Source organism: Telopea speciosissima, chromosome 10, assembly GCF_018873765.1.
Source record: "Telopea speciosissima isolate NSW1024214 ecotype Mountain lineage chromosome 10, Tspe_v1, whole genome shotgun sequence".
In the NCBI taxonomy this organism is placed as follows: domain Eukaryota; kingdom Viridiplantae; phylum Streptophyta; class Magnoliopsida; order Proteales; family Proteaceae; genus Telopea; species Telopea speciosissima.
In genome coordinates this window covers 9,730,943-9,753,866 of record NC_057925.1, presented here as the reverse complement: position 1 = coordinate 9,753,866, position 22,924 = coordinate 9,730,943, and the positions used below count along the sequence as shown (strand labels likewise).

General features: G+C 38.9%; 2 protein-coding genes across 2 annotated transcripts; both read left to right on the top strand.

Annotated features, from left to right (window-relative positions):
- Positions 1-1,880: 1,880 nt before the first annotated feature.
- Positions 1,881-3,537, top strand: LOC122643185 (cyclin-D4-1-like). Its single transcript, XM_043836835.1, has 6 exons — positions 1,881-2,337; positions 2,446-2,532; positions 2,629-2,748; positions 2,867-3,071; positions 3,165-3,292; positions 3,391-3,537. The coding sequence occupies exons 1-6, from the start codon at positions 2,074-2,076 to the stop codon at positions 3,535-3,537; spliced, it is 951 nt and encodes a 316-aa protein (XP_043692770.1). The 5' UTR covers positions 1,881-2,073.
- Positions 3,538-12,743: 9,206 nt separating this feature from the next.
- LOC122641406 (structure-specific endonuclease subunit slx1) lies at positions 12,744-21,510 on the top strand. Its single transcript, XM_043834631.1, has 3 exons — positions 12,744-13,065; positions 15,530-15,636; positions 20,880-21,510. The coding sequence occupies exons 1-3, from the start codon at positions 12,845-12,847 to the stop codon at positions 21,071-21,073; spliced, it is 522 nt and encodes a 173-aa protein (XP_043690566.1). The 5' UTR covers positions 12,744-12,844; the 3' UTR covers positions 21,074-21,510.
- The last annotated feature ends 1,414 nt before the right edge of the window (positions 21,511-22,924 follow it).

The following is a 22,924-nucleotide window of genomic DNA, read 5'->3' as shown; positions in this document are numbered from 1 at the left end:
ACTTCTCTCTTCATTAAGCCAGTAAATCTATTTGTCTTTTATTTCATCCTCTTTTCAATTCTTAGAGCTCTGTTTAATTTCTCCAAATCCGAAAACTCTGTAAGAAAGCATACCAAATTTTGAATTGAGTTTAGTATTTCATATTTTGATGCCTCCATTGCTATATGATTAACGAGTTACTTTCTATTGTTTCATAATGAAATTTATGTTATCATGGGAAATGATTTCAAATTGGAACGTCATATTAGTTTTAAGTATTCATGAATGCACGAGAAGATTAGAATTTTTTGGTAACAATGAGAAGATTAGAATTTAGTTGCAAAAACGCAGTTTTCTCCTTGATTTTTATTAGGATAAACCCGTATTTTTACTTCTATATTATTCAGAGCAACCGTATTAAAACATGTATTAAACACGTATCAATTAATTGCCGTACATGTTTTATTGCACTGAATCTTTTATAACCAACTATTACCGTGTATGTCGATTCATTACCGTACGTATTCGTTTCCGTATTATTTTATCATACCCGAACTTACTAACTATAGGGAGAAATCATATCACCACGCTTAGTTAGTAAGTTCGGGAACAACAATTGACAGGAACGGATACGTACGGCAATTAAACGGACTAGACGGTAATAATATTTTTCAAAAATTCGATTTCATAAAACGCATACGGTACGCGTTTAATACGGGTATAATACGACAAACGGCAATAATACTTTAAAAAAAAAAAGAACATATATTCATTATATAACATGCATTCACCACCTAATAAACAAAATAATATCATGATTTTATGAACTAAAATAAACACAATAATATAATATGCTATTTAACATCTCTAAGATTATCATTTAACATACCAAAATATCAATAATCTATAAGAAATGAATGTAGATTGTCTGAAAATGAGATGAGCAAGTTGGTTACCTTATCATTAAATCATTCTTCCAACATTACATTTCTTTCTATCTATAATGAGATAACCATATATTTTTAACCAGATGTGTTCTTGTGAAGGGGGATGAGTTCCCACTAATTAACCAACACAAGACAAGAGGGAGAGTTCCAGATATGAATCTCCACTATACACATTATCTACAAGAGATAGAAAAACAAGAATAAAATAGAATAGAGATTGAGCCGTTCTTGCCAATATCACACCAGATTCATTTGCTTCACTACCACCATCAAAGTTCAAAGACCAGAGAAACAAGAGGAGAGTACAAGACTTAAGTGCCGCTTTGTTGAACGGAGATGGGGAGGATAATTGGAGATGGAGGGCGGCTACTGTTGTCTGCTACGGTTGGATGTTTAACGCAAATCGAAAGGGACGAAAGGAAAAGTAAAATCGTTTCCCTAAATTCTAATCTTTTGGGTATTTTTTTAAAAAAAAAAACGTATAATACGTATATTATATGAGTATAATACTCGATCGATTAAAAAATATATTTTTTTTATAAAAATACGAGAAAATATAGGGACGGGAGTATCATACATTCAAAAATTTGGGTACGCATATAATACATGTATTATACGCGTATTTACTAACTAAGTCACCACGTGTTGCCTTGGAGATGTGAAATAATTAAAAAAATTAAAAACAACGTGGTAGTGAAAGTTTCGTACATGGGTGTCGTTTATAGAGAGAGAGAGAGAGAGAGAGAGAGAGTTCCTAGTGGTTATTCGAATCCTGGTCAACTCGGTTACACTCGCAAGTTTTTGGCCACATCATGGATGAGCCATAGCCCTTGATTATCAAGCGATTCGGACCTAGTTCTGTGGCAGAGATTGAACTAACATCTGCATATCCGTGCACACGCACCATATAATATCAAAGCCCCAAAGGCAAAGCTTTAATTGAGGTGCCACCTCTTAGACGAGCCCCTCTTTTCTCCCCGAAACTTGGGCTTTGCCCGTTTCACGAAATCTCTCTCTCTCTGCTCTACTCTGCATCTTCTGCTTTGTTTGTTTCTCTTCTAGGGAAGCTTCTTCAGTGCTTTAATGGCGGATTCCTGAAACGTAAATTAACTGCTCTGAGACCAAAAGAGTCTATATAACACTGGCTATGGATTGCTTTACAAGCCTTCTTTGCGCCGAAGATTATAGACTCATCGATGTTGACGACGAAGTCGAAGAAGAATGCCAGATTGATCCTCAACAGAAGCCGCAGCAGCTGTTCATGGGTGATTCTTGTGCCGATTATGCGATTGTTTCAAAGCTTCTTGAGAAAGAACGAGAAATGGTTCCTAGAGACGATTATTTGGCGAGGCTTCAATCCGGAGGCCTCGATGTCTCCGCTCGTAACGACTCGGTTGATTGGATTTACAAGGTGGGGTTTTTGATTTATCAGTCCTGACATTCTCTGTTTAGTTTGTTTTTCCCTTTAGTTTCGTGGATCAAGTTTTTCAATGCGAGTTCTATTGTGATTTCTGTGAAGGTTTATCGCCATTATAGCTTCGAACCATTGACTGCCTGTTTAGCCGTCAATTACTTGGATCGGTTCTTATCGGAGTATGAACTTCCTGTAAGTTATTATGAAATCTGAACTCAAGCGATGAGGAGCTTTTATTTCCTTATCTTCTTCGCAGAGGGATAATTTGTTTTTTGGTCCAATTTCTAGCGTGGGAGTAGCGATTGTAACAATACGGAGCCATGGAAGTACCAGCTGTTGTCTTTGTCTTGCTTGTCTGTTGCAGCAAAAATGGAAGAAACCAGTGTTCCAATGTCTGTAGATTTGCAGGTAAATCGATTAACGGGAACTGCAAAGAAAGAAACCATCGTGAAACTTCTGTTTACTTTACTGTATTATGTTGATTTTCAGTCCTGCAATGGGGCTTTAGAGTTTTTAATACTTGCAGGTGATTGAAGGAAACCTGATCTTCGAACCGAAAACGATTCAGAGAATGGAGCTTCTCCTACTATCAGTACTGAAGTGGAGGACTAATGCAGTTACCCCTCTCTCGTTCATCGACTATTTCTTGCAGAGATTGACAAACCCAGAAAACCCAGACCCCAAATCCGTGGTTTATCGATCGGTCGAGCTAATTCTAATTACGGCGAAAGGTATCTCTATCTATCTGTAAAGTCAACTTGAAATCTAAAAAGGAGAAAAAATCGACATTTTATAGATTTTGATCGGTTGTTGCTGTTGGGCAGGCGTCGAATTCCTTGAATTTCGGTCATCAGAGATCGCATTAGCTGTCGCAATCTCCATAGCTGGAGAAACCCAAATCATCGATTTGAACAACGCCACTGACTCTTGTTCTTCCTCTGACTTAAACCAGGTAACAAAACAAACGAAACCCAAAACCCAAAAACCCAAATTCTTTTGTTGCTTTGATTAAGCTTTACAGTTTTTAATGGGTTTGCTTCTGCAACACAGGAGAGAGTATTAAAGTGTTATGAGCTAGTTCAAGAGGTCATGAATTCGAGAACAACTAGTCCACCATTAAGCCCAAATGGAGTACTTGATGCAGCAACACTTATGAGCTACGATAGCAGCAGCAACAGTAGCAGTAGCAGTAAGTAATGGAAGAACGGGTGGTGGGATTCCAGGTGAATCAACTGTAAATGTTTCAGCTCCGGAGAGAAGCAGATTGAATCTGTTAATGGCGTAAGTATAGTACAGTAGAAGGAGGAAGACTTTGACTCTTGAGACTTTGAAGAGATTTCTTAAGAAAGAGAACAAAAAGGGGGAGAATTAGAGAAAGGAAAGAAAAACTCATAAAAAGGATAGAGAGACAAGGAGAGATGGGAAAAAGGTTTGAACTTTGGTATGCTTGGCTGGTGCCCATCTCCTTCTCTTCCTTTTTTTTATTTTTATTTTTTGGATATTAATTAAGCTTAAACCCTTACTTATAGATAAACCAAAAATTATGAAAAATATTAAATTACTTATATATCGATTGAGGGTAATATCGTCATTGCAAAATAACACATGGGTTTCTTGTATAATTGCATGTTTACTTTGTGTACGTAGGAACTAGAGAGACAGAGAGAGAGAGGCGCGTGTTGGGCAGCCGACCCATCTGACTCGCCGACCGTGTCAGAACTGGGAGAGAGAGAGAGAGAGATGAGTTGGGTAGCTAACACACGCATTGGTGAACAGTGCGCACCCTTGAAACTCCCAACCTTTCAAAGGGTATAAAGCAAGCACAACGGTCAAAGACCCACTCGTCACAAAGACAGTTTTCTTAGAGAGAGAGAGAAGTGGAGAGTTTCCCAAAAAGAATTTGAAATGATGATTTGGGATTTTTGTCATTTTCCGGGCTTTTTATCATTGAAATCCATTTTTGGAAGCCAGCCCAACCCGACCCATAATCATTCCTTCCTCTTTCTTTTTCACTTCTTCCAAACCCACCATCTGTCTCTCTCTCTCTCTCTTCAATAAGAGTGGAAGGGCACAGTTAATCATAAACAGGTAAAACTAATGAATGAGTAAATGAGAGGTTAAGAAAAAAGTGGGGTGGTGGGGTGATTAAGGGGTAATAGACAGCTAGCTTTATGGGTCCCACACTAAAATTTCATGTGGCTGCGATGGTTGCTAATGTTCAAGGCTATCACTATCATTGGATTTCCATCTGAAGATAAGTTGACTTAATTTTGCAATTTTATTGGTTGATAGATCTGAATAGATGGATTTCACTTTTGTGAGTGGGCCCTTTTGGAATCATGATACAAATATGTATGTATATATATATTTTTTATCAACCTTAATCATGCTTGTGCGTTAAATACTACAAGGTTGTCTTGTTCTTAACCTAGTGTACGGTACACCTTAGCCCCACATGCTTTTATATATTTTATAGGGAAGTATTTTCTGTGGAGGAGTGTAGCCTCAGTACGTGCATGAGGACCAATAAGAGCATGCAGAAGCATAGGCGGGCAGTCATTTCCATATTTCATGGATGTGAGGTGGCTATTTCCCCCCATTTCTGTGTTTCGGTGTGGGCGGTACACTCCCCCTCAAGAAACATTTCTCCCTATTCGTTTTGGGAAAAAAGAACGCTAGTTAACTAGTTGCATAGTTCTTGTGCTCACACATAGGATCGTGTGAAAAAACTGTTCAACCCCTAGTGGACTAAAATATCCCATTTAGTCAAATGCTTTTGCATTGTTTTAGTGCAGCCCTATGTCTAGGCATAGGGGCTGTGCATCACACGTGATCAGGTAGTGTTCTCTTTTCCGTTAACGGAAGAAGAACGTTACCTGATCACGTGTGGTGCACGACCCTTGCGCCTAGACATAGGATCACGTGAAATGATTGTTGTGCCCCTCATGGAGAGTTAGAAATCTTGAGGGTGGGGTGGTTATTTCGTGTAGCCTTGTGTCTAGGCACAGCCGCACAGGTCCAGGTAGGGTTCTCTTTCTCTTGGGAGAAAGAACGCTACATGATCATGCCCGGTGCACGGCCCCTGTGTCTGGGCACAGTGCTACGTGAAATGACCGTCGTGCTCTCATGGAAAGGTGGAAATCCCGAGGACGTGGCAGTCATTGTGTAGCCTTGTGTCTTGGTGCAAGGGCTGCGTGGGCCTTGCACTAGACATAGGGCCATGCAAAATGACCACCGTGCCCCCATAGAAAGGTGGAAAATCTTGAGGGTATGGCAGTCATTTCACCCAGCCCTGTGTCATAGTTAATTAACCCAAGTTAAAGAGCCCCGTTCCCACGGTAAACCCATGTTGTGATCTCTTTTTTCTTTTTTTGGTTTCACCTCTCTTATTCAACTGTGTTGGATAAGTGGCAAGGGTTCCAACTCCAATTCTACTAGAATTCGTCATAATCAACCTGAAACATTTAGAACTCCAATATTGATCGATCAATTCGATAGACTTAATTTTTCAATACTTTGTTTTGTCACATAGAAAACTCTCTTTGAACTGAGACTTGTAAGCAAAAGACATAGAGCCAATTTGTCCATAAAATTTGCTCATCTGACTTTACCATGTGATTGAAAATGTTGTTCATCCAAAAAAAATTCAAACTGTAAAACTAAAAAGTGATTAATAACCTTAAAAAATGTCAGTATCTATATCTCTAGTTCTTACATTCTTTATGCAAATTAAATAAAAGGAGAGAATGTCTAATGTACTATCTGTACATTAATATACAGTTATAGATGCTCAACTTCCATCTTTTCTTAACATTGATGACCTGAGGTTGGATGGATATATTATACCATGGATGGGGCTCTTCTGGAGCGCGACACCATGGACGACCTGCAGCACCGAGTACGCAGCCCAACACACCACCCATGTGTTGGGCTGCATGCCCGAGCACTGCAGGCCATCGGATCTGCACTACACACCGTGTTGCACTACAGAGGATCCAGATCCATTATACCATCCATTTGAGTTTAAAACCAGGAATTCAATAAATCATATATTGTTCATAAAGAACATTCTTATTGGAGCCTTCATTTCTAAGGTATCTGATTTTCTGATGTTTTTAGTTCTTTAAACTATTAAATAGACTGCATTTTTTCTTAATGATTATTTGATGGGAAAAAAAATAAAAAAAGATTGTCACGATGCTAGTGTGCAAATCCTTGTGCACCCCCTCACATTCCACTATTGACCTCATATTCTCTCTCCTCATTAAATCACACCACCTACTGGACAATTCGATTTCCCACCCTCTCGTTGGTGGGAAACTGAACTTTGATGTTGTAGAAAACCTTGCCCTTATTTGATAAATACACCACCAGGTACTAGGCCCCGGTCCATACTATAGTCCTACATAAAAAAAGACCTATATACCTAGACACCTTATAATTGGATAATAAACGATAGGAGTGGGTTATATGAGCAAATGGCATGGAGAGTGCATCAATGAGGAGCAACAAAACAATTTTCTACATAAGGGGTAGAAAGGTTATTTCATGTGGAGACAGAGAGAGAGAGATTACCAATGTAGTACTGTACCTTTAGCTAGTTCAAAGACCTGTTTTTTTTGTTTTTTTGAACAGGAGGTATCTGGCCTTCGGTCAACTAAATCCCCAAGGGTTCGTGTATGGCCCCACAACACCACGAACCGTGAGCTACTGGGGTCCCCATGTTCACTAGGGTGTTTCTTCTTAGGCAGGTGGACCCAAGGGGGGAGGCGGAATTGAACTTAGGACCTTCAGCTTCCTTAGGCTTCGTCCCTTGCCAACTGCGCTGCCCCTTGGGGTTCAAAAACCCTTTTTTCATAATAAAGGATAGGAGATAGAACGCCACCCGGTTGCGCAGCGCATGACGCCCCTGCGCCTAGACACATGGACACATGAAATGACCACCACACCCCTAGGAACCCGAGAAATGACTAGGGTTGTGCGATGGGGTGACGTTCTTTATCCCATAAGGCCTCGTTTGTTTAGAGGGGACTTAGGTGAGGTGGGAAAATGCTGACTTGGCACTTCAAAATCCCACCCCAACCGTATTTGGTTAATTTGAGGTGGTGAACTTACAAAAATTTAAGGGACATCATTAATTGCTTTATCTGCTGGTGTGACACTTCAAAATCCCACCCGTTTGTTATCATGGGAATTTTTTTTCTTTTTGTTTGCATGGGTATAAAGCGCACCACAACCCACCATCTAACCTAAGCAGTTTTTTTTTTTTTTTTTTTGGGAATAGTTATTTTACCTCAACATTTTCACTCCAACAAAATCCCACCAATATGTAGATCCCATCTTCCCAACAATCCCACCCAACCTTTCCCTTTAAACAAACGGGGCCTAAGGATTTACTTGTTCTAAAGACTTTTGAATCGGACCCACATCTTTAATTTTTCCAATGTTTCAGGAAAAACTGTGTATAAATGCTAAAAAGTAGAGAAAGTGATTTTTAAGACAAGAAAATCTTACACATCTTAAAGAAATTTTCTTTTTGATAGTTTCTTAAGGAGATAAGCATGTTTCTTGTCTCCATATATATAGATAAGAAATGTAAATTCAAGGTTAGTAAAACATACAAACTTATAAGATTCAACTTAAGGAGAGATAAGGCAAAAGTAAGGTTAATATGACACACAAACTAAGATTTAACGAAGAGCAACCATACTATACTAAGGTTATATTTTATGGTGTACGAATGGATTGATTCTTGGGCTGTCATAACTTGCAAAATAATTAGTTTTAAAGTGGAATCAGCACTAAGAACCATGCAGTAACTCCAGTCATACCATGACAATATGTGCAAAGAAAGGTAATACGAAATTTTGAATTCAACCTAATCACTGCATTATGCTTCTCATGGTGGATCTAATGAGTCTTTTCTTAAAATTTAAGGATGGATCTGATATGCATAAAAACAATCCACCGTTGGATGATCAACACATGGCATGAGACCCAGTCGATGTGGAAGATTAAGGTGAAAGTTATTGTAACCCATTAAGACTCGTGCTCTCTCATCGTTTCACTACCATAGTGACAAGGGGATTGTCCCTAAACTCCTAAAGCAACCTTTCTTTTCGGTTCCTACGAGGAATCGAGCTCCTCCACTACCTTTCCTATAAATAGAGAAATGGGGTACAAGATAAGGAGGACATAACTCTCAAACATTTATTACTGTCATAATTACCGATCGCTCAGTTCCTAACTCATATTACTGTTACTAGGAGTTTTGACTTAACCCTTGGAAAATCTCTTTCGGAGTCTGCTCCGACCTTCTCTTTTAGTCTTTGGTGTGCAAGTCTCCCCTTGAATTAGCTGACCAGATTTTAGCAACAATAGGATCTATGGTTGTTTTATTTGGTTTTAGGAGGAGCATGAGAAGCTACTAAATTTAAAAACTTGGATTGTATTGGATCAGACCGATTTTGATCTGGATCAAATTAGAAACGATTAGGATCCGTAAGAAATTGGCCAAAACAGGTCCTAACCCTAGAATCAGGATCGGCCGATCTGACTAATACGATTCCGATTCTTGAAACCTTGGAAGAAATACTGTAACATTGCACTCTCTTAATATCCCTGAAGATTTAATGCATGGGTAGATGATTGAGAGTCTTGGAATGGAGTTGCAGCTTAACAATTTTTCTGTGTGAGATTAATCTAATTATTTCATTTAATCTCTTTGCATTCCCAAATAGAGACAACAGTATCTTGTATATGGTATATAGTAACAATTTGAGTCCTGACCTTAGTTAGTAAGTTCGGGAACGGCAATTGAACGGGAACGGATACGTACAGCAATTAAACGGACTAGACAGTAATAATACTTTTCAAAAAATCCGGCTTCATAAAACGTATACGGTAATAATATGGTACGCGTTTAATACGGGTATAATACGGCATAGACGGCAATAATACTTTTAAAAAAACGGACATATATTCATTATATAACATGCATTCACCACCTAATAAACAAAATAATATCATGATTTTATTAACTAAAATAAACACAATAATATAATATGCTATATAACATCTCTAAGATTATCATTTAACATACCAAAATATCAATAATCTACAAGAAATGAATGTAGATTGTCTGAAAATGACATGAGCAAGTTGATTACCTTATCATTAAATCATTCTTCCAACATTACATTTCTTTCTATCTACAATGAGATAACCATATATTTTTAACCAGATGTGTTCTTGTGAAGGGGGATGAGTTCCCACTAATTAACCAACACAAGACAAGAGGGAGAGTTTCAGATATGGATCTCCACTGTACACATTAGCTACAAGAGACAGAAAAACAAGAATAAAATAGAATAGAGATTGAGCCGTTCTCGCCAATATCACACCAGATTCATTTGCTTCACTACCACCATCAAAGTTCAAAGACCAGAGAAACAAGAGGAGAGTACAAGACTTAAGTGCCGCTTTGTTGAACGGAGATGGCGAGGATGATTGGAGATGGAGGGCGGCTACTGTTGCCTGCTATGGTTGGATGTTCAACGCAAATCGAAAGGGACGAAAGGGAAAGTGAAATCGTTTCCCTAAATTCTAATCTTTTGGGTAATTTTTTTTTAAAAAAAAAAACATATAATATGCGTATTATATGAGTATAATACTCTATCGATTAAAAAATGCGTTTTTTTATAAAAATATGGGGACAAAAGTATTATACGTTTAAAAATACAGAAACGCATATAATACGCGTATGATACACAAATTTACTAACTAAGGTCATGACTCACAATGTCTCTTTGGAGAGCAATTAGTGAATGTTTGGAAAACTACATTAAAGGACTTCAAAAAAAAGTATGGGAGAGGGTTCCCGGCCTGTCAGGGTCGGGAAGGAGCTGGTGGTAGTGGTGTGGCGGCGGTGGTAGTGGCGACGAGGTGGTACTACTTGGTAATGGTGGTATAGTGGTGGTGAGATCATTAGGAGAAGAAGGATGGTATTTTAGTTTTAACATGAAATTACTGCTTTGCCCATCAAATTAATCATGTGTTCATCAAAGAACAAGAACAGAATCAAATTTCAATTTCAAAATTCATACAACTATTTCAGAATTTCTATTCTATTGATTTCTATTTCACTAAAATAATAAAAATAAAACGAAACGATTTTTGAAATAAAAATAATAACAAATCAGGTCAAGTCAAGTAAAAGAAACGGGAGAAGGGAATTCTCAAGACTACACAAAACCATACTTGAAAAGGCAAACACCAATGAGAAAGAGAGAAAGAGAGAAAGAGAGAGAGAGAGAGAGAGACAAAGATTAGTGTCATTTCATATGCATACTAAAAAAATGTGCACGATAATGACAATGATATATCACTTTTAATTTATTTTTGAAAACTCTTTATACCCCCATCTTAAAAACCTCTATTGAACAAGACAAATGGCAATTAAAAGATGGTGTCAAATTTCATACACCTATAACGAGAGCTCAATAGTTATGACTCGCAAAGGAATTTTAGAAAACAATGTTGTCGGTCAAACGCTTGGTGAGCCGGTTGGTTGGCTCTTCCAGTGATCAAAAGACCATGTTTTTAGAAAATTTCATCCCTCCAATCGACTACTTCTTCCTCAGCGAGTTAGAAGCATGCATGTAACATGCAAATAGGCTGGGAGTTGACACAAATGTAAGAATGTGCTAACATTTCATTTTAAAATCATTTAAAATTCACGATTCACCCACAAGATTAATTCAAATACCGATGAAATTAAAACGAAATAACTAAATATATTACAAATAGTAGGACATATCGTTTGTAGATGTCTTTTGAACTTAAATATATACTAGATCTGATAAGCCACACTACAGAGTACAAGTGAAGTCCGACTTCATAAACTTTTCCTTATTGATGTAGCTGATGAACTTATTAACCATATTCTACCAGTTGACCTTGTTCCTATTAATAATATGGGTCTTGGCCTTGTCTCCATCTCAGTGTTAGGGATCTTGAGAAAATTTGCTCGTAAAATTCTTATTATAGGCGGTCACTCTTCCTACCTTAACTTACTATGATAACCCATACTGTACACCACAGATAACACGCACCTCCACATGAAATGGATTTTCGATTGATTAAGAGTAAAACTCAACCTCTTAATTATGGTGAGTATTACCGTACTCGATTTCTAACCAGAATAAACAAATCATCTAGTGAAACTCAACCTCACATATGTTGGCTATTCGTCATATGACTTATGTCACAAGTCTTAAGTTCATTCCCATGTATGTATCATATATAAACTTCAGTGAGGCTTTGTGAATATATCACCAGATTCCTTTTTGACCTTACAAAATCAAGTTATTATTCTTTTATTTATATATTGTATCACAATCTTATTTCTTAAGCATACATGCATTTTCTTTCCATTATAAATTTTACTTTTTTGTCTTAATAATAAGAGTCTCACAAAACAATGTGGTGATAGCGATGACACTAATTTAAGACAAAATGAAATATCTACCACCAAATTCAATTGACCTCACAATAACGTTCCAAGTACCAATACAATAAGATTACCACTATTTCTATTGTACCCCAAAGACCTAAAAGAAAACTATAAAACATTTGCTTAAACTTTTGTTCATAATAATTGCCTCTATATCCTTTCAATTAATTGCTGTCAAGATTTCAACAAGCACATCTCTTTTCCTCCTCCACTTCCCTTCCCCTCCCCTCCCCAGTCCCCGAATCGTTATCCTCTTCTATTACAATACGGTGCTATACTGCATCGTGCGGTACTGCAGAGGCCATGTGGCATAGTGGGCCCCACATGGTGCACATGGCCTCTGTAGCCGTTGCACGATGCATTACAACACGTAATGCATCGTGCTGTAATAGGAGAGGATAAAAATTGCCAGTCCCCTCACCTAGGGGTGTAAATGAATAGCCAAAATTCGTTTTCGTATCCATGTCCGTAGGACCGTATCCATTTAGCACTATCCGAATCCGCCGGAAAGCTAATCAGATGCGGATGCGGATATAGCACTATCCGAGCCGAATCCGATCCATTTACAGCCCTAGGCCCCACCCATTAAAAAAAAAAAAAATTTTAAAAACCTAGAGAGAGACAAGGGTCATGCTGCTTCTTGATCCATCCTCTAGATAAAGTTAGTTATTTTCCTATTCTCTATAATTTTTATGATCTCTGAACAAGATACTAGTGCGGAGTGCAGACAAAAGATGGATCCCGAGATCCAACGGTTCTCATTAAAAATGACAATGTAATAATCGAATCCTTTCCGTCAGTTTACCAGGTGGATGTGCGATACAGCAATCTGCATAAGCCATAAGACCCTTGGCTTGAGCAACGGTCAATGGTTGCCTTATTCAAAAACCGGTTGTTAAGTTTTAACTGGAAACTGAAGTCGGATCAACAACCAAGCAGAAGGAAGACGAAAGTATCACCCGCGTACAGAAGCAGCAGAATCAGCGTGAGATGAGACGGCTCTCGAGGACGTTTCGTTCCCTTAAACGACACCTTCCGCAACCACTCAAATCGACCACTCCATCGTCTCCATCTTCGTCTTCCTCATCAAAGAAACCGCAGGCGAACCCAAGTCCAAGATCAAAATCATCTTCATGGTTCGTCTATCTTATCCTCTCCACCAATGCACCCATCAAGACTTACGTGGGCGCCACCAACAATTTCTCTCGCCGGTATAGCCTATCTCCCTTGAGTTTTAATATGGAGAAGAAATCGGAAAACTGAATTTTGGTGGAGTTAGGGGGTCAAATCATTTGCAATTTGGGCATAGACTCAATAAGGTTACGGTGATCCCCCTAAATCCAATTTCCTTCCTTTGTTCTTCATCTTAGTTTGAGCCCTTTCCGTTGATCCTTCGTTATGAGGCCCAATTTTTTTGGTGGATCGAAGCTTATGTTAACAAACCTACTTGGGTGTTTTAAGCTAAACTCTAATTATTTGGAATGGGGGAAAATCCAACTTATTAAAAACCGAATTCTTGGCAGATTTAGGGGCCAAACCATGCACCATTTCATTATCAGGTTACTTTGACCCTCAAAATATCCAATTTCCTTCATCTTTGTTGGAATACTTTCTATTGATTCTTCAATATGTGCCTCAAATTTTGGGTGGTTGAAGCCTCTAATAACAAGAATACAGATCTGAATATTAAGAGTTTCAACTTGTATGTCAGTTGACCTATTATTATGTCTTCTAATATATAGGGATAGAAATTTTCTCCCTTAAATTACCTATTCTTTTGGGTGGGCCTGTGTTCTTATGGTTGCAATATAAAATGCCAAATATTGAGATGCTGGCATAACATGGGACTGATTCTGTTAGGTGGGTAAGATGAGCATGATATTAAAAAAGAACAGTGTTAATGGAGATAATACAGTAAGTGAAGCCTATTAAGGAAATAAGGTAACTCTGACCGAAATTTGAGCCATGTGGATGCCGCTATGTGCATGAGAGGTGACGAGACAGAAATTCTTGTTTATTGAGGATTTGTTGCTCTTGTTATGGGATGGTTTCAGCTCAGAAACCTTGAAAATGATGTTTTAGGTGGTGACTGTTAGGAATTAGGATCCCACATCAGTTAGGAGTGGGATATCGTGTATTTGTATACCTGTGAGTCCCTCCACCTAATAGACTAGTCTTTTGGGTTGGAATTTGACAGTGCCAATGTAATGTTGTCATGTTGACAACCTGAAAGTGCCTGTGACTTCTTAAGGGTTGCTACTTCTAGCTTGCACCGAAAACATTACAGCATTTCATCTGACAGTTCCACTGTGGAATGGCTGTTTGGAATGATGCCAACTGGGCTTACATGGAGAAGCTAAGGGCATAAACTCCAAGAAGTCGTACTTTATTAGGATTAATGAAATTAATGTGCTTGTATTTCTTCATCAGAGGTGCAGGCATGCAGATAAGGAGAACAAATTTGTCCCATATCGTTCTTTTCCTTCTATAGATAGGGGTCCCGCCTGTAAGAACTCCCAATAATACGACTTCATTTCCATGCTCATTATCCAATTTCAATGCGCTATCACTACCTCAATGCAATTTAGTATTAGAGTATTCCGTGAACGAAAGGATTCAAGAGTGAATGGCTGCAAAGGACAGGGCTAAGGCTGTAATCTCGATGGAGATTAGGATGAACTTTGATGAATAAGAAAAGAATTGGTAGAACTTCTCACAGGTGAAGAAAATGAAACCTATTTTCAGACAAAGAAGACAACTAATCAAAATTATAGCGGCTAGGAAAGCTCCTATAGAAACATGAACAGGTCTGGTGCAAGTACCTCTAACCTTCATCCTTGTCTTCTGATGCTGTAAAAAGGTGATAGTGGCACTGCATCAAGCTTCACCAATTCATCTTCATTGTTCTTTCAGTGACCAAGCTGCCCAAACTTAGCTTCTCGTATCGACTCCCATTGCAGTTTCATTGAACCTTGACATGGCTTTTGGTGGAACCATTATCCATACATAATTCCGAGAACACTAATTAAGAAATCTTACACATAAAGAATTTATGGTTTGCATGCATTGTGTGGCACAAATTGATGATTGATCTTTAGCATGCAGTTGATGAAGACCTTGTGAAATCTATTATTTTTTCCTAAATATGAAGCTAACGAGAAATGGTACCTAATTATCTCAATCCGAGCTAAAAAATCCTGGTATCGACATGGACAATTGAGGGAGGGGGGGGGGGGGGAATACTTCAGCTGATCCACAAATATCTCAACTGTTTGCATTTCTGTAGGAATCTTTTACTTCGAGCAAATCCCGAACTTTCTCCTTAATATTTATCACCATCTTCTTGATCAACTTTAAATAAGGTAACAGTTTAATTAAAAGTAGTAGTATAATGATATAACAAAGTATCAGTTCCGTCACACATCTTGGAGTATGGATACAGCAGGAAAGTATCTCTGAGCTTTATAACCCTTGTATTTTGAAATTCTGGGTCATGTAGTAAAACGAATATTGCTTTGCTATTTGTATTTCTTGCTTTTGTGTTATTGAAAATTTTTATCCTCTTTAAGGTTTTGGCTTTTACCTCTTACCAATTGGATATATAGGTGCATTCCTGTATTGAATGCTTGATTAGATACTTTAAAAAACTACTAAAGGCATGAAATTGTTCTGTAGTCTGAAGCAACATAATGGAGAACTTAACGGTGGAGCAAAGGCATCCCGTGCTGGAAGACCTTGGATTTGTGCATGCCTCATTCGAGGATTTAGGGACCAAAGTCAAGGTATTATTTTGTCTCAGAACCATAAGCACTACTTGGCTTGTGTTTTCTTCTGTTTTCTTTTCTTTTATTTTAATGGAAGTATTTTCTGAAAAATACAAAATAGGAAGATCCACAACTAAAATCTAATTGCCTATAATCTCATGAATTACTTCGATACATATATATTGTTGAGGACGACATGATCTCTCTGTACATCCTGATTTATGTTTATTGTGTTATAGCTTTTGAAAGCTCTTCAGCCAAATCTGGGAACTGGGATAAATCCCAACCGCCCATTTGCCAGGGGACTGGCAAATTCACTTAATTTATTTGCAAAATGTTATTGTTACTTTACTTCCAGAGACGCTGATCCAAAGTTTCATGGATGGGGTTTCTAGTTGTTCTTGAATGAATTGCTAACTGCCTGGTAGTCTCTTCCAGTGATGATTTTCTCAGTATTTTTGGGCTATACCCGGACTTCTATAATGATCCAAGTTTTCTGTTTCGTCTAATCACTGCCTATTGTTGGCCATAGCATCTCTTCAGATTGCTCTACCAGCTTTTCCCTTAGGTATTGAAGTTTAGCTTAAGCTAGCCTTTTGGGGAAAGAGGTGGGATGTTATCAATAGGGACTATAGCTGGGTCAAGGTGGAAACTAAATAGATTGCCAATACTAAAGGCATCCGATGCTGAAAAGGTTGGGTTTATGCATGCCTTGTTCATGAATTTGAGGACAAAAATGAAGGTATTATTAGTTTGACTTAGCAACATGGATAAACACAGGATTTTGTCTGCTCCTTTCCATTTCTTTTCCTTTTTTATTTGAAAGGGAATTTTTTTGGGTAGAACAATATAAAACTGGAAGATCAACAAAAGAATCCTAATCAGCTACTGTCAGGAAAATTTAGTAGTGTTTCGTTCACAAATTATCCTTACAATTAGATTAGGTCATTCTTTTGTTATTTAAGATTCCCTGATCTCTTGAACTTTCATTACCATTTCATATGACAACTCAGCATATTAACTTCTTCCATTTACACCCCACCCACTCATTCCATTTGGATGAATAAAGACCACATATTTGAGTCCTGATGTATGTTCATGGCACTTGAGATTTTGAAAGTTCTCCCAGAAATCGGGATATAATTCCCAGCTAACATATTTGCCAGGGAAGTAAGAAATTCAGTCGATCTGTTTGCAGAAAATTTTGTCCGACTTCCATAGACAGTTGATTCAAGAGCCCAGCATCACGTATGGTGATCCATTCATGGGTGACTCTCCTATTTGTTCTTGTATGAATTGATAATGCATTGACTATCCTCTTTGATGATAATCTTCTCAAGATTACTGGATTTAGATAGAGATAGGTCTTCTATAATGATTCGACCTTCTACTCTTCCTCTCATACTACCTGGAATGTTAATTCTACCATATCTCCACATGATGCACTAAAGGCGTCTTTATTTCGAGGATGTACATTGGAGACAGAGAAGTGAAACAAAGGAGAAAAATAAAATCTCTGGTTGGCTTTGAAGTTTGGAAGTTCTTTGAACATTGATCTTTAAGGGTGAAAAGCCCCCCAGTCCCCTTTTCCTTCCAGGTTTTAGTGGAGTTTATTTGGTACTGGAGTATTTTTAGACATGTGTTAGGCAGAATGAAGGGACCATTGCTTAGAGCAATGGTAAAAGGTTTGGGCCGCAAGGGAAAATGCCCGGGTTCAAGTCTTGAGGACGGCCACTTAGCGCAAAAATGCCGAAGGCTAGGAATGATTCCGAACTCGCCCCTCCCAGGTCTCTGCATAGGTGGGACCAAACATTGGGGGGATGACCTTTTTTGTTAGGAAGTATGAGAAGTTTCCATGAGGAGTGACAAATGCATCCTATCAATGAAGTTTTATCAAACTATTTTACAGAAATATTGCAATTGCTACACTGTGCTGGGTTGAGATTCAATGATAGAACCATTTCATAAGTTAGGGGATTCCCAAGAAGCCTTCAGGGTACGAGTGTGTGTAGAATTTGACAGGGTTAAAAAAATGTAAGGTTATAAAAAGGGCGTACCCAGTGCACGAGGCTCCCGCCACTGTGGGGTCTGGGGAGGGTCATAATGTACGCAGCCTTACCCCTGTTTTCACAGAGAGGCTGTTTCCAGACTCGAACCCGTGACCACTTGGTCACAATGGAGCAATCTTTACCGTTGTACCAAGGTAAAGGTGACAAAAGATATTGATGCCTTGGGATAACTATGAAAATGGCTTTAAATAGGATTAAATGGTGAAATAGGATTCATGTAGCCAGCCCCATTTAGTTGGGAAAAGGCTCAGTTGAGTTGAGTTGAGTAGAACCTTTCAAGAGTTGACTGTTTACTCATGGTTTTGGATTTGCAACAAAATCTTGTTCAATATGCTTTGCTGATTGTATATCAGTTATGCTCTAATCCCAGGAGGAGGATTTTTGTATATAATTTGAGGTGTAGTTACTATGGTTGGCAATTACTAACCTGTCACATGGACACCCCCAACCCTGAAGGCCCAGAGAAAGAGGTCTGCATAGGCATTTTCAGCTTGATTATAAATATGTTGTGACCTATGAGTACTTGCTCTTACCCTTGGTTCTCAAGACATTCAGATTTTCCTTCTTAATTTGATTAATATATGGGTTTCAGGTTCAGGTTGCAATTTTTGTTCGTTATGTGCTTAATCTGAGCACAGATCGAATGCTATCCTAAGATTCCTCTCTACCTAACGGGAAACTCTGTTCGTAACCAAGGCGGTTACAACCGATTGTTGTAACCTATTTTTTCTTTCCTTTCATACCCTTGATTATGTTTGAAAGTCTAATTAAGATTTTTTTGTAATTTCAGTCCCTCTCCCCTCCCTGTCCCAGCATCTCCCTCCCTCCCCTGCCCACCGCATCCTACAACTCCCTGCTCTCCCCACTGCAACTCTCGTCATGACCCCCATGCCTGCAATTTCCTAGCCCCCCCCCACCCCTCCCCTCCCCTCCCCTGACCCTTGCCTCCACCCTGCCACCCTTGTCATCTTCTTGTCGTTGATGGTGTCTGTGAGCCCCCACCCATGCCCCACCTGCAACTCTCGGTCCCACCCCCAGCCTTACAATTTCCCATGCCCCGCCACCCTTGCCCATCTTCTTGACGTTAATGATGTCCTCCAAAACTCTGTTCATTACTAGTAACTGAATCTCAGTGTGTTCTATTTTCCTGGTCCACACGACTTGCCATTGATTGCTTGGCCATTTTTGAAGAACTTGGCTTCCCTTGGTCTGCACTTCTTTGTGTTTCTCGTTTATTTGATAATTTCTCATTGTAATGGATAGCAGCAAGACCTTCAACCAAGGATTTAGGTATTGTTATTGGGTATTGTATCACAGGGGTGATTTTAAGAGACATCGTATCATATCGGAGAGACGCAAGTACGCATAAGTTATGCATATAATCTTGATGCAAGGACTTAAGTCGTTTTTGCCTAATCTAGTGATGAAAAAAAAAGAGATCTGCAACTTTACTATTTTTTTCGCCCAAATCTGTTTCGATCCATGATTTGAGCCCTGTAAATCCCTAAAACTTGTTGAAATGGTGAAGATTAGGGTTTTGTTTTTTTATATTAGACCAGTTTCGTATATCACTCATGTTTGTTCTTTTGCTGGTTTAGAGGAGGCATATCATGTGTACCTTACCTATATTGGACCGTATCAGACTGTATCGGACCCGTTTCAGATCGTATCAACTGTATCCGTCCCGTATCAGAGCGTATTGGTCTCATATCGGAGCGTATCAGTCCCATATCGGTCATTACAGACTTTTTTTTTTGGGAAAAATAAGTATCGTATTGATAAGTATTGTATCGATACCTGCCGATATTTATAATCCTGCCTTCCACACCAAGATTAGAACTTCCTCATTGATTCTTATTGCTCGACTTAACAAGCTGCTGTTGTTCCGAAGGGGCCCCCACCCTGCAATTTCCCAGCCCCAGCCCCTGCCGTACCCCCTGTCCGTGACCTCCCATCCAATGCCACTGTTGTCCCTCTGTAACCCATCCCCTTGCCCCTGCTACCCCTGCCACCATCCCTCTGCACGTGAGCCCCCACCCCGTCTGTTACCACACTTGATAGAAGATCTTCTCAAGAAACCTCAAGGTAGCTGCATCTCAACTCTTCTTCGTGGAAAGAAAATTGCAGTCACAAAGGTCAATCATAAAGAAAGAAATGTCGAAATTAATCGGGCCTTGGTCACTCATCCGGATATCTTCGTCCTATGTCCCTTATCAATTCACATAGTTATTTGGCCCTTCGTACAGTTCACTCTGGAGGACATTGAGTTGGGAAGAAATCCTTTCAAATCAGTCAACTGCCATTTCAACTTAAGTCTGGTTGCAAATGCAACTTAATCAAGAAAAGGTGTGTGTTGGACTAGGATTCTTAGATCACTGAGCTGCAACGGGGTTTGCTTCTTTTGCAATCAGACTGCAATCATCAACCCACCCCACCCCTGCAACTCTACTGTAGGTGTAGTTGTTTATGGTGAATGGAAGGTCAGCCATTGTAAGTTCCGGTGCTCACTCCAGCATCGTCGTCGGATTTGCAGGTGCTAGCACCTGTTCCAATGGATTATCTGTTAACCTGCCCCTACCCCCATTCTTGCCGCAGCCGTATCTCTCTCCCCTCCGGCTCCACTCCCCCTCTTGTTGGGTCTCAAGGTGAAGCTCTCTCTCTCCCCAATTGCAAAATTACATCATTAGTCCTCTTATTATAGTGCCACGTCATTGTATAGAGGGCAAAAAATGCTGGTACAATTTCTGTTTGTAACTTGTTTGGTTACAAACAGATGGACCCCTACCTAAATAGCAAACTTGTCACTACTGAGTTGTGTGACAATTTGCATCACATGATGGTTGGTTTGCTTCATCATTTCATTTATGGATTTGGTTTTGTACATCATATGTGGAATGATTCTTAGTTCACACAAATTATTCCTTACATGAGATCTTGATCTTCCAACTGGAGTGCTAACACATTTCAACAGTTCAGTAATGAGAATGGAAGCTGTTTTCATGTTTACATTAGATTCTTTCTCCTTCCTTTCTTTTATGGAAAAGTATAGATGAGTTGAACATTGAAGACTAATGCTATAGATATGAGTTGAGCATTGAAGAATATATTCAGTGCTGCTTTTACAATTATATCTGTTGTGTTTTGATATTTGGAAGTGTATATTTGATTTTGATTCCCTTTTCCATTTTCTAGCTTGTGAGTTTGAATCAAAATGGAAGAGCATCTCTCGGAAGTTGCCCCGCAAAAAAAAAGCTGAGGATATGTCCAAGCAGGTGGACAACGGGTCCCGTGCACTATTGCAACATAGGCAGGCAGCTCTAACCAAAGTCAAAGGTTTATGTAATTGCAGCCATATAGAGATTGACTGGAAACTCGATTCCTCTTGATACAGTAACATCAAGGGATGCCACTATTGTTATTTAACTTAATAATCCCCTCAATTTGTTAAGTACATGGATGGTGGAATTGATGAATGATGTGGTTCCTTATGCTTCCTCTGATGCCACGTTGGTTTGTGGTAAAGAATGCAGCTATGTACTGTTTGCACTTACTTTGTACATATGGCTGGTTATTTCCAGCCTCCAGGACATCTGAAACAATCCCATCACAAGCAGGAGGCTTTTAGTGATATCTGCTTCAACAGACCTTAAAGCACACCATATTTGCTGCAGTTGGAAGAGGTAGGGACACATTGAAAAAGCAGATCCTAACCCCTGCTCTTATTCTGTGAGCTCCAGAAAGTGATGACAGAAACAACACTACTAGTTTTTATTGAGAATTGGCAGACTAGTGGATGTGCCTTTTCATATCATTGATTACAATACAGAAATCACCCAAGGCATGTATATACATTTTATTATTTCTCAGTCAGCAGCAATTCTTCATCTGACCAGCAAACTTGGCTGATTTTTCCAAGTTTCGGAGGCCATAACATTGGAGATGCAACTTAATCTTGGATTTTGGCGGACCATGCTGCATTTTCCAACAGTTTTTACTGGTTTATGTGTATGCATGGGTGTGTATTTTTTTTTTCTTTTTTTTTTTCGGGGAGAGGGGGGGGGGGGGGAGGTGCTTGGTTGTTGACATCATTACATCAACTAATTTGGTTGATCTATGTATGACATGATTTTTATTCATATTCACTATTATTGGATTGTTGGAAGAACTATATGTTTGTTTACAAGGCTAAGCCAGTGATTAGTGCTGTTTCAAAGAAGTGTTTTTTTTTTTTTTTTTGTAGATTTTCTGCTAACATATGCATTCCCAAATAAAAACAGCCTTCTCTTATGTAAAGTTACAATTATGGAGACATAGACTCACTATGTCTCTTTGGAGACATCCGATTAAAACTTAATTAGTGAATGTCTGGGAAAAGTTTTCATTGGTACTTAAATGAAATTGAAGTGAGTGGAAATAACCCAAGTCAACTAAAAGCAATGAACTGTTTGGGCGTACCCAGTGCATGAGGCTCCCGCCACTGCGGGGTCTGGGGAGGGTCATCATGTATGTAGCTTTACCCTTGTTTTTGCAGAGACTATTTCCAGACGTGAACCAGTGACCATTTGATCACAATGGTCAGATGTGATTGGATCTGGATATTCCCTGGTCGAATACGAACAACTCTAAATGGATTCGGATATGGATCGATTTCGGATTTTTGACCATCTGTTTACATCTTTGTCTGGTGTAACCTGGACTTTCCTCCCCCTAGAGGATACAATTCACTCTCAATCCATGTCTCTTAGATCATGATTCTCTTTTCCTCAGATTCTAGAACCTGTTGAATCTTTAAAAATCCTCAAGATCATTATTTACTTATTTTTTATTATTAAGTATTCGGATATTTTTCCGAACGGATTTTTATCAGAGTATTCGAATTTTATTTCGGATATTTCTAAACGAATACGGATGGCCCTAAACGGATAAGGGATGCGGATCAAATTCGGATTTTCAGTTATCCATTTACACCCTAATTTTAGCTGCTACTATCATTGCTTAATTTTCTTTTAAATGCAATGGAAAATTCCACCTCCTACCTTGTCTTTGTTGTGGGTTGTCACTCAATTCTCCTTATCTTTTAGAAATTAAACTTATTTTTAGCCAAATCTCTCATTAAAAAAAGTTCTTTCTCCTACTGTTTACACCTTAATTTTGCTCGGTCAAACTTTCGAGGATAAAAGAGGTTCAGCCAAAACAAGATAAGACAGTCTAAATATGCTCGGTCATAATACGTGCAG

Coding starts and splice junctions, on each gene's coding strand:
- LOC122643185 (XM_043836835.1), top strand. CDS start 2,074: ATGGATTGCTTTACAAGCCTTCTTTGCGCCGAAGATTATAGACTCATC. Junction 2,749..2,866: donor CAATGTCTGTAGATTTGCAG/GTAAATCGATTA, acceptor TAATACTTGCAG/GTGATTGAAGGAAACCTGAT. Junction 3,293..3,390: donor CTTCCTCTGACTTAAACCAG/GTAACAAAACAA, acceptor TCTGCAACACAG/GAGAGAGTATTAAAGTGTTA.
- LOC122641406 (XM_043834631.1), top strand. CDS start 12,845: ATGAGACGGCTCTCGAGGACGTTTCGTTCCCTTAAACGACACCTTCCG. Junction 13,066..15,529: donor ACCAACAATTTCTCTCGCCG/GTATAGCCTATC, acceptor ATTGTTCTGTAG/TCTGAAGCAACATAATGGAG. Junction 15,637..20,879: donor ATTTAGGGACCAAAGTCAAG/GTATTATTTTGT, acceptor TCCATTTTCTAG/CTTGTGAGTTTGAATCAAAA.